Source organism: Engystomops pustulosus, chromosome 4 (assembly GCF_040894005.1).
Source record: "Engystomops pustulosus chromosome 4, aEngPut4.maternal, whole genome shotgun sequence".
Taxonomy (NCBI): Eukaryota; Metazoa; Chordata; class Amphibia; order Anura; family Leptodactylidae; genus Engystomops; species Engystomops pustulosus.
Genome location: NC_092414.1, coordinates 126,572,885 through 126,585,068, shown reverse-complemented (window position 1 = coordinate 126,585,068; position 12,184 = coordinate 126,572,885). Strand labels below are relative to the sequence as shown.

Here is a 12,184-nt window from a genome sequence, read left to right as displayed (position 1 = left end):
TACAGGATTGCATATTACCTGAATAATCCCATTATAGATATTTTCCCATGAACAAAACCTTATCTCATGCCATAGCACTGGAATACTCTTTGATGATAACAATAGTGACCCCCAACTTACCTGTGTGGATCCCATTTATTTCAATGGGACTGATATAGCTCTTAGTTTGTAGAAGTGAATGGGGCAACACTTATGCATATGTTCTATCACTGCATTCACACACAAGACTCAGGTCCCCATTCTGGTATTGCTGGTAGAACAAGCAATCCAACACAATGTGGACCATTGCAAAATCAACAAGCTGAAACTTACCTGTGTTGTTTGACTTTTAAATTATAGATATAAACATGCATACATAGGTTACATGAAAGTCAAAGGCAGTACTGTGTGACCTTTTATGGTGTAAAAAAAGTCTCAAATTAATCAAATTGAGGGTTTTTAAGACTTTTTACTGCTAAAAAGTCTCACAAGACTACATATACCTCTTCATTAATCTGGCCTAAACATAGAACTACTGCTAGTGAAACACCTTGCAAAGCCAGATTCATGACTTGAGATTTTTGCAATGTGCGGAGACTTTTTTGAAAAAAAAAATTCTGGCCAGAAAATAGACCATAGAACATTTATTAAAGGGCCAAAGACACTTTAATGAATCTGATGGGCAGCGGAGCTCCACAAATAGACATAGAACTGTCCCTAGGAGCTGATGATATATAACCCCCATCGTTTTTTATTAAAGAGTTTATTTCAAGTTTATAAACATAATTTATTAACAAATTGAAAGAAAGTAAAACTGTAACCTATAGAATGAGAGTGTTAAAAAGAAAACCTATCAATGTGACAGCCTGGTTTTATATAGAGGTAGAAATGTAGTGCACTTTCATGCTCTTCACATAATTTCACCGCAAGAGTGGCTGCACAAATGTCTCAGCCGTATACTTTGGTTTCGAAAAATACTGCAATTATTGTGGCTATTAATATCCTGGTTATAACCTACCATGACTCTGTGAACAAAGCCTTTTCTGTGGAACCAGATATGGTGTATCAGAAGGTCATATTTGATATGTGTCTAAAGTTTCAAAGTATGTGTAACTCCATTCCTGAGATTGCTATGAAAGTATTCACAATTATCCAGGATGTTCCCCCTTCCAGCAAAACTGGAATTCTTACAAAGACAAAATGATAGCTGCTACTGCCAGCAGGCACAAGTGCTAAAGAGAATGGCTGCAATTAAAACGAAAAAAGCTTTTCCTTTGGTCATAGAAGAAAACAGTAAATCTTTGCTAAATCAATGAGTATTTCCAGGGGCTCTTCTCTAGTGATAACAATACTCAGCAAATATTTCAATGTAAAGCAGTGTCTGAAGAGAAATATGTCAGTAAGAGATGGAGGGAGCAACAAAGCAAGTATTCATATAATAACTACATAACAATTCAGTAATAACCATCTTGGAATACTAGTACTAGAGAAAGCAAGCCCCAATCTCCGCTTGGTGCAGATCTGCTCTTCAATAGGTTTCCAGCTGATTTGCTGTTTACTACATAATGATGTTGAGCAGTAGGACTAATGATATTGATGAAAGCCGAGATTTCCATCCACTGTTTCCTGGCACATCTCTGTGTCACATATTGACGGATGAAATCTCTAGAAACTTGTTGCAGGAAAGAGATTATTTATGGATGTTGTGTAACTGTACTATAATTGGAACAAATTATCTGTCATTCATGTTTTTAAACAAATTTACATTTTATCAACTCTGTTGATATTTTCCACAATGCGTTAACATTAATGTCTCATACAAGACTCCATCAGGTACATATTGCCTTGACAGCCAGTTCATTGAGAATGCATTTTGGTATAGAGCAGACTACCAATGCTACACAGTCATATCACACAGTAACTCATATTATAAAACTAATAATGACATGATAAAATGCTGATGATATCAGTAATGTTATTAATGTGCATTCAGAATAATTTTATGTTTACACAAACCCAACCGGCATAAAACCTATATTACCGGTAGCTACACATATGTGAAGACATTTGCCACGCCACATAGGGTGTGCCAAATATATCAAGATGCTCCGACTCAGTTCTACTCCAGGTTTTGCCTTCTGTAGGAATGTACCTGGATCTAGTGCAGATTATAGCTTGTGCACATTTGCTGCGTTTCCCCACCTCAAGCAGGCCCACTCCATGGCCTAGCATCATCCAAGTCGCATAGAATAGGAATAAGTCACAATTCTCAAAACTACCCAAGGAATTTCGACTAATATAAAAGTAAATATCCAATTTTTTATTCAAAAATAGTTTTCTACATAGACTTATTATATTTATGAGACAAAAAAAGTCTTCCAATGAGCGTTAAACTACTCCGATATTATCATTTGGCTTTTACACCAGTGTCTGATTAACATGTGGGTCTCACCTTTTACATGTCTACATGGTAACTTTTGAGATTCCTAGAGAAGTGCATGAAAAAAGTTATTCATATGTGGCCACCCAAACATTCACCGCACATTCACTGCTCAGTCCATGGAAACAGACTTGTATGCTAGTCAAATTCCACGAACAGAGTCCAGTGCAGCAGATGGGAGTCCTTGCATCATAGAGAAACGTTATGCAAGGAGCTCCTTTCTGCTGAGTGAACAGTTGAGTCAATACTGTAATGCTTATGCAGGTCCTGCTCCAGCCACTCAGCTTCCTATGGAGAGGGGGCGGGTGAGGAGTGCTCCCCCTCCCCCTTTGCCACTTGGTTTGAGGCCTGTTTTAGCACACTTGTGCATGAGGCCTCACTGTTAGACAATGTTTGATTAATATGGCCATTGTCCACAAGGATTCAATAACCATAAATAGTATGGAAAGCATATTAAATAGACTACACAAAAATCATCTGCTATAAAAATGTATACTGTACATCACAATATAAGAAAGCATATAGATACATTTCCTAGCTTTTCCTAGTATGTATGTCATACAGAATCATGCAGCTCTTGATTCTACAGATGTACCCTATAAAGGATTGTGAAATGTGTTTTGTATATCTGTAGCATGACCTCCCATATATAGCCGACCACTGTGTTTAAAATGAAGACCCATGTGAAAATGATATAGTTGGAAATTTTACCATTTTTCCATGGGCATTTGATTGCTGCTGCCGTTAGCTATTTCTAAGATTTACTAAAATACAGTGTGTCCCTCAGACATGAAATGCAACTTTTCACCCAGCGTGTTTAAGTGACTGGAATGAATGTATCTGGATGAGCAGCAGCTTCTTATCATGCTGTGAGCTGTAGTAGCATCACAGCCAAAAAAAAAAGAAAAAGGAAAAAAGAAAATAAATGTGAAATAAAGAGTAAGCATTTGCCTTCCTGAGACCTGTGTAAAGCACAAAGAAAGACTCACATGATCGCAGCTGGTTTTGATGTGGTAATGAAGCATTGATCACAGGAATAAAAAGATGAAATGGCCTTTGCTCATTCATTATTTTTATCTTCTAGCTGTGGAAGACAGAAAATTGTTCATAGGCATGGTTTCGAAGAAGTGTAACGAGAACGATATCAGGGTGATGTTTTCTCCATTTGGTCAAATAGAAGAATGCAGAATCCTACGGGGACCTGATGGACTGAGTCGAGGTGAGTGTGCCGTCTGTAAAGACCCTTTCCTTAACAGCTAATTGGAGCAATATGTCACAGGCAGCAGATGTGTTGGGCCAGAGGTCACTCACGATTGCTTCCCATGCGATGTAGTTACCCACATGAACTTTCCGCAAAGATGGAAAGAAGTAATCACTTTTATTTGTAAAGTCAAAGAGAGTCTCAATGGAAAGCATGACTTAGTGAGTTATCTATTACCATACAACATGGATAAAGCAATTTATCTTCATTCACTTGTGTGGAAAACGATTGCAGCTCTTTAAAGGAGTATTTTCCAAATGTAGCATTCGCAGCTGCCAGTGTTACCAGTAAAGCCTATTAATTCATCCCTCTTCAGACCATTCTGGGATTTGTAGTCTTTGAGTCCAGCATTTTAAATAAACCATTACTATCTGGGCTCAGCTGGATGTAATAAAATATATATGCAAAGTACCAATGACAGGATATGTTATATTTTGGAAAATGGCAGAGGCTTTTTTTTAAACTGCTCATAGGACTAGTCTAACGATCAGGGAGTTGGATTTCAACATCCCCAATCTTTTTACACCACAGGTGATAAACTGCCATTACAGGTGTCTAACTGACATTCCTGTCCCAATTTAGAAGACATGCATACTCAGCTAAGTCAATGTGCATGTGTGTGGGGCCTTCAGAAAGAATAGCTAAATAGCGCTGTTGTGTGCATAAGTTAATTACGTTCATGTGTCTGTAATAGGGTCAATAAGACCCTTGCTGCTTTGTGCAAATTTAGCTGTTATAATTAACTTTAAATTAAGAGTATAGCCTGAGCAGGGCTGGCGTAGAGCTAGGTAGGTGGGTCTTGAAGCCTTGGCCAACCACATTTACTCTTATATCACCTGGAAGATGAGCAGAAATTACTGCAGAAATCTCTGCCAGATCAGACCTGGTATTAGGTCCGACCTGGTAAATTGTGCCTGTATCTACTAAAAGGAAGAAGCCTCTTAGTATATATGGGGACAATCGTTGGATTGGTTTTAAAACTCCAAAAATCCTTAATGAATTCTCCCCATAGTATTTCAACTATTGGTTTGTTCTCCTAGTAGCTAAAATCGCAGAATAAAAAATGGTGCAATTTGATTTATAGGAACAGGGAAATCACACACTGAACACATACTTATGAGTCTCCTGTATTCATAAGGGGAGAACTATCACCACTTTCCCATACAAAGCGGTCTGTCAGTCACTGCAGAGAGGTATGGAGAGGCAGGAAAAGCACCTCCTTTCATGAATACAGCAGTTTAATCTTATTCAGTGTTTCCTCTTCTATTTGAACTATTAGGAGTGAAAACCTATAGCTGTAATACATTGCCTTAACATGGGAGAGATATTCCATCTTATGATCCAAATTAAAGGGGATTCATATATATTGAAAATAATAGTTTGCAATGAAAAATTTTTTAAGTTTTGATATACATTGTTGTATTAATTGTTTCTACTGAATGAAACCACCCTTGTTGGCATCTAAAGGCTTAAAGAAATAATGCAGACCAAATGCTTCTTACGGCTAAGAGGTTCATTACTTCTATATGTTATCTAGACAATCCTCCGTGAGCTTAGCAGCACAAATATATTCTTTTTCCTAACAGTTTGCTACAGTATGTTAATATAAGTACGATAGAATATATGTCTAGAACCAAAAATATTAAGCTCACAGAAGATTCTCTGGACTGGAAAAGATCTCATGCCAGGTCTGCCAGACATTTGGCCTTCAAGTATTAACAAAAATGGTTTTCATTATTTGACATGGCAAAAGAGTATGTCCAAATGGTGAGAAACTGGAGTAAATGAAAAAAAAGTATACTACAAAACTGCATATATTTCTATTATACAATGATGATTTGGTCACAAACTTTTTGAAATATTACCAAATATCACAGATGACAAACCGTTGCATTATATAAAAAACTATAGTTTCTTTTTCAATTATATCTGAATTACAAATCAAACTTGTAGTGGGTAAAACTAGTAAAAAGTTATAAAATCCTAGAAATAGAGTTATCAGTTATCATGAACAAGCATTCCTATGAAAATGATCCAAGTTTTTGGCAGCCCATTATCCCTGTAAACAGGAATGTGCTGTCAATAATCTGTACACCGGGTTTAGGGAGGAATAATGTGTACTGTTATTGTTCCTCCCTATTCTTGGCCTATGTAACATTGAAGGCGGATGCAAACAAGTGCGGATCATTATGGTTATTGTTGATCATAACTTATTTTTGGCCTCTTTTGGAAAGTCTAATAGGACCTCAATTCTAGACACAAGCTTGTCGAAAAGTTAGTGACCATTTATGTTTTATTTACATAGATTTGGAAAACTCTTTTAAAAGAGTATTTAAATTTCTGAAATCAGATACACTTTAAAAAAACTGAATTCATATGTGCCTGTATTCTAATACTTCTAAATCGAAGTCATGAGTTCAAATATCACATATTCAATACTAAACATAACAAAAAATAAATATAAAAGTATAGAAAACAGCTAACAACCCAAACTAAACGCAGTATGCAACATTTACTATTTTCAGGTCTTGCTAAATCTTAATATTGTGACCTTGTTGAGTTAAAAAAATGGGGTAAACAAGATCTTTTGAATGCGTTAGTAGTGGTTGACCTCAAAATGAAAAAATAACATACACTCGACAGCATAAAAGTCAGAAGCTCAGTAGTGTGTTTTTGATGACAGGTTATCATCATTTATAGTGGTTCAATTTTTTTGCTCAATGTTCATGGTTTATGCATTTACTAACAATACTTGAACTATACTTGAAGTGTGCAGCTGATTGCCGTTTCTCTGCAAATTGTGTTATTTTGGAAAATCTCTACAAATAAGCCTGATTGGCTGCAGCATTAAGCATACAAGATGAAGCTTGATGGAAGTGGCTGCATTATGTGGTTAGAACTGATTATTGGCCAGTTTCTAGTGCACTGCAATGAAAGCTGCTTAAGGTGAGCCATTTCTCTGTGTGGAGTCTGCGGTTATGTGTAGTGACATAACAAAGGTGCGCTACAAGGAAGAGGATCTCAGGAATGCATGTAACAGCAAAATTGATTGTGATCCTTAGCATCTGTTCTAGGGCTTGTTTAGCACAATCCTTTGCAGAGTAGATCATGTTGACTGTACATGGAGAAACCTTTAATTGGACCAACCTAATAGTTCAGAGATGAAGAACAGAGCTTTTAAATCCCTATAGACTTCACCTTTCATTTGTGGATTACACAGATAAAATGAAAACAATATGGACACATTTTTCTTTTTCCCCGGAGAGGATCAGTTCCAGGCACACTGAGCAATTTGCTGGAATCCAAGATGACCAGAATCCAAGTAGTAAGAAGCAAATAAGAAAAATACATTCATTCTACTCATATCCACATTGTGAAAGCCACAATGGACTTTGTTAACTAAGGTGTATTTTATTGTAAATTTTTAAGATTTTCGGAAATATTTGTGATCTTCTTGTTTATAGACAAAGAGTGACATATTAGGATACTTCATATATCAACAAAGCAGTGTAAATGAGTACTTCTGTAACTCTTTGAAAATAATGCAAAAAATATGCGAGTAAATTTAATAAAATAATACAAGTTCCTCATCAAAACCAACAATTTCTAATTCCTTAGTGGAAGAATTACAGCAACAAGGTTATTCCGCATCTTAACCCCTTAGTAACCAAGTTCAATTGCACCCTGATGACCAAGGCCTATGTTTCAAAACCAAAAAATGTACCCACATTCACTGAATAAAAGTAGAAAATGCATCTAGGATTACATTGGGAAGTTTTTCCGAGTAAGAGGACACCCCATATGTGGATGTAACCCACTGTGAGGGCACAAGGCAGGTGCGGAAGGGAAGGAGCCATTACGCTTTTGTAGGGCAGATTTTAATGGAGTAGTTTTCAGGTGCCATGACATGTTTATAGAGCCCCTGAGGCCACGTTTCCATATGGTATTTTGGTTGTGTTTTGAAACACAATCCAAAGGTTCTACCTGCGATCGCACATTGAAGTAAGATTGCATTTTCTTTGCGTTCAGTTAATGTGTTTGAAACACAATGTTACCAAAATATGTGATCACGGAGCCTTTGGATTGCATTTCCAAATGCAATCAAAATGCCACGTGTGAACGTGGCCTCAGCTACCACAAACCTTTATCCCAGAGAATTTGTGAACTTTTTATCATGTGGTATCAGGGGCATTTTAATAGATACTAATTTTGGATCGGTTTTGCTGTCGGAGTGATGGTGCCATTGCATAGTCCGTATTGTCTGGGACAGAAATCTCTTAGGAAAGTTGGAAAGAAAGTGAAACACACTAGAGCAACTTTCCTAAATGTTTGAGGGATATCATATTAATTCACACAAATATACATATGTGTAAACGTGTAGTACTTTAGTTATTTTATATAACTGTAAATTATAACAATCTTATAATATACTAAACATATTTTAGTTACTGTTCATTAAAGTCCATTAACATTATGGCAGGGCTATCCTTCTGTCAATCCGTCTTCTCAATATGAAGAAAAAACAGGGCAATCACAAAGGTATTTCAAGCTGAGTACAAGCAAAAGCAGGAAGATACAGGGTGACCTTTCTAACATGTTGGGCAGGACCACAAGTTCTCATGTAGGCTGGAATTGAATAGGAAAGTAACAATTACCTGCATTGTAATGCAGACTCAATCATTTCTGGCATTTTCATAAATTGGTAGAAATCAGCACTACATAATTACCTTCCATTTCTCTATACATGTAGCGAGACTGTGAAATTTAGAGATGGTACTTTATAGTGAGCTGTCTGAAATCTTAAATGCTAAAAAGAAAATGCCTCTATGCTATTTAAAATGACATGTATTATTACCTGTATAATTAGAGAGTAGGCACAGTAACAAAGTTTTATTTCACAACATGGCATATTCCGAGAGGGGCTAATTCCTACATATACAACGGATGAACTTTTAAATTATATAATCACGCACACAGTTCTGCTCACATTAAAGTCGAAATATATTCATTTTCCAAAATGCATTGTGAAGGAATGTTCAGGCAGCAGTTTGAGTCAAAAATACTTTGTATTATACTTTGCATATGAGTTTTACTATGTATTATGGGAAAGATTTTGCCAGTTATATATGTACAGTAAATAGTTGTAAAAGAAGCCTATGTATTAACTGTACAAATGCTTCACTTATCAAAGAAAATCTAACATCAAAATCAAGCATGGATAAACCAGGGACACTTACTCATAGATCCAGGCACTGTGACTGTGGTAATCTTATGTTAATTAGCCTGAAGGGCTACTGGGGCAGTTCCCAGAGCCCCTCCCTGATGTAGAATAACAAGCTGTCTGCCTGATGTAATATCACTACAGCACAAGTTCCAATACAGTGGGAGGAGAAAGTGCTCCTGCACACTGTAACAGCCTGTGAAACTGCAGCATGGAGAGGCTCTGGAAACTGTCCCAGTAGCCTTTCAGGTTTATTGACATATTTTAAAAGTTAATTTTAGAAGGAAGTAGGCTAATGACAAATATAAGAATATTTTCACATTCACATTGCCTGGACCCATGAGGAAGTGCTCCTGGTTTATCCATAGTCGGTTTTGATGGTCAATTTCCTTTAAACCACTTTTACGTAAAAGACTGCATAAGCCCTCCTGCACATAATCGCTTTTTCCTTAGCACCATTTCTGAGCCTAGTCCCCGTGATGAAAAACTCAGAGCATGTCTCATTCTAATTCATGTTTGTGGTTCAGACATCCACATAGAAGTCAATGGGGCTGTAAAAAAAAACAGATTGCACATGGCTGTACTAGGTTTTCTGGCTCTGTTTTTGTGCTTGGTTGCTGGAAAACAATCACATAACCTTGATGGGCTGGCCTAGCTCAATCTCTGCCTTCCTGGAAAACATGGTTTGCATACAGATTACACACATCCCACAAAGATGACCATTACAGACGCAGGTTGTGGACATAGAAAAACAATGAATGTGTGCAGGTAGCCTAAGGCTGAGCTAAGGCAAAGACTGCTTGGAGAAAAATGGGGCATTTCTTCAGCACATTGGCAGAAGGTGATGTAGGTTTCCCACAGCTTTAAAGAGAACCTATCATGCAAAATAACCCCCCTAAACTAAATATATTTTCATAAACTGCCATTAGAGAGCATTGCCTCTATCCCTTCATTGTCCCTCTACATGCCTGTAAACTTAAGCAATGAGGTCCTAAAGCTGTATGCAAATGACCTGTGAAATGTCCAATGAGTCATTATCATATTCAAGCTGCCCAGCTTATTCATGAGTGGGAGGCACAGCCACACCCCCAGTGCTTGACTGACAGCTGCTCCATGTGCTTGCTGGTGGCCACGCCTCCTGCAGCCTCTGTGTGCATGTGTGTGTGTGTATGTGAAAGATACAACAGCTCCAGGATACAGCCATGTTACAGCAGCACAGGTCAGGTACTTGTGTAGCTGATGTCTGTGTCTCTCACATATGTATAGCAGAACATGTCAGGTACTTGTGTAGCTGATGTCTGTGTCTCTGTGTATTAGGAGGATGCAGCATGTCAGCAGATGCAGCACACACTAGCAATGCTTTACTATACATTACACACAGACATGAGCAGGGAGAGGGGGGGGGGGCAACATGGGTGACATCACTGCCTCTGACCATGTGACCAGCCTCATTTACTTAATAAAGAATAGATGATTTTATAATGATTAATGCATGAAATAACTAGATAAAGGCTGGGATGGAATCCATGTGACCTGCTCCAACAGGTAGTAGTGACAGGACTAGTGACACAGATCTGATGACAGGTGTCCTTTAAACCTTGCATTGCTAGTTTGCATGCCCGTATGTGAATGAGAGTTTATAAAATGTTGTCCACTGTGCAGCTACTATAAGACAATATCATGCCTCCTAGTCTAACCCTAAAAGTCTTCAATACCCCAGATAGATGTACACCATACATGTAACTCTTAGTGGTTTTGTGAGGTGCCACAGTGGGATACTACTCCTTATCGCACCTCAACAATTAACTCAGCACCTTGGTAATATGCTGTGAATTTATTTTATCTACAGTAAGTTACACTTTGCATTTCAGACAGCTGATATCCTGTTGTAGTTGATGCACCCTCATCCTCATAAAGTTCTTCTACTGATTTTCCAGTTGTTAATTACCATCTGACTATTTGCAATCTCTGTATAAAGAAGGTAGTTTTATCAACTAAAATGTTACATGTAGCATATTGGAGATTGCACAAATGTAAATAAAAATCATTCACTGCATCTTACAGAGTGGCAACTTAATTATTGAAATACGCAGAATAGAGTTCAGTGGTTTATGGTTTTTACTTGATCTAATAAACTTCCAAGTTTTATTGACCGCTGCAATGCCGTCCCATCTTTTTCTGTGACAAGTAAGTCTGCCCTCCACTATTGATTCCACATGACTTAAGAGCAGGATGCTACTTGTGTTTTTTGCATGCCCCATCCAATACCCCAAATCCCTCTTTGTCAGTAGTAAAGTACCTGTGCACCATCGCTTGCCGCTGATTTCACATACTATGGTGACATGGCTTGTTTGTAGCTCACTCCCCTGTTATAAAATGGGGTACAGTTTCAATACTGTGCAAAGCCATTATAGTAAGCCTGCATTCACACGACCGTTGTGAGGACATACATCCGGCCGCAAACTATACAAGTACTATACTATACTATACAAGTACCATGTACTATAGACGGCTATGGCAACCCAGCATATGTACGGTGCCACACGTGGAAAGTTAGAGCATGTTCTATCTTTCCCTGTGTTTGCGGCCATGCAAAGCTGTTTCCTATCGAGAGGGAAGGGGTAAGCAGCTCTCATTCCTCCTCCTTTCCAGCGCGCCAATGTGTGCTCACCCTTGCTACTACCGGCGGGCACACATTCTTGTAAATGTACCCTGTGAAGTTCTTGGTGTTGATTGATGGGGTTAGTAGGACGTCCCCTATAGACCTGATATTGATGACCTTTTCAAAAGATAGAAAAGGAATCTTCCTGACCTTTATATCAATTGTTTAGAAAGTTTCTATCTCCCTTTTCAGCTCATATAGTACACCCCTGTCGTCAGACCATGCATCTCGTATAATTAACACATGACTACAGGGATTGTTTTTCATACTATCCCTGTAGTCTTCTTTCCTATAATTTACATGGTAGATATGGAACAATACAAATAAAATAGCAATAACAACATGTCTAAAGTATTCTCTGATAAACCACAGTTTATTAATGTCTCTTTCATCACTACAACAAGCAAAGCCAAATATTTTGCATCCTCAGTGCATTATTTATTAATCTTTCTGACATTTGTGTGGTGTTATGTATGCAATAATGACCTTTATTTCTAATTAAATCTCACTATGGATATATAGAGTACTCAGTGACTGTTAAGTACACCTTGAAACTGATTATGACATCTTATCAAAGCTTAGTGCTTGCTATCAATTTCTAATGCTATCACAGGCATAAAA

The 12,184-nt window shown here is 37.7% G+C and overlaps 1 protein-coding gene across 26 annotated transcripts in view; it reads left to right on the top strand.

Annotated features, from left to right (window-relative positions):
- CELF2 (CUGBP Elav-like family member 2) overlaps positions 1-12,184 on the top strand; it is a 330,610-nt gene that overhangs the window by 253,481 nt on the left and 64,945 nt on the right. For all 26 annotated transcript variants that reach the window (XM_072147397.1, XM_072147398.1, XM_072147396.1 and 23 more), the window contains exon 5: positions 3,504-3,638. In XM_072147397.1, coding sequence (XP_072003498.1) covers positions 3,504-3,638 — 135 coding nt within the window. The remainder of the gene's footprint in view (positions 1-3,503; positions 3,639-12,184) is intronic.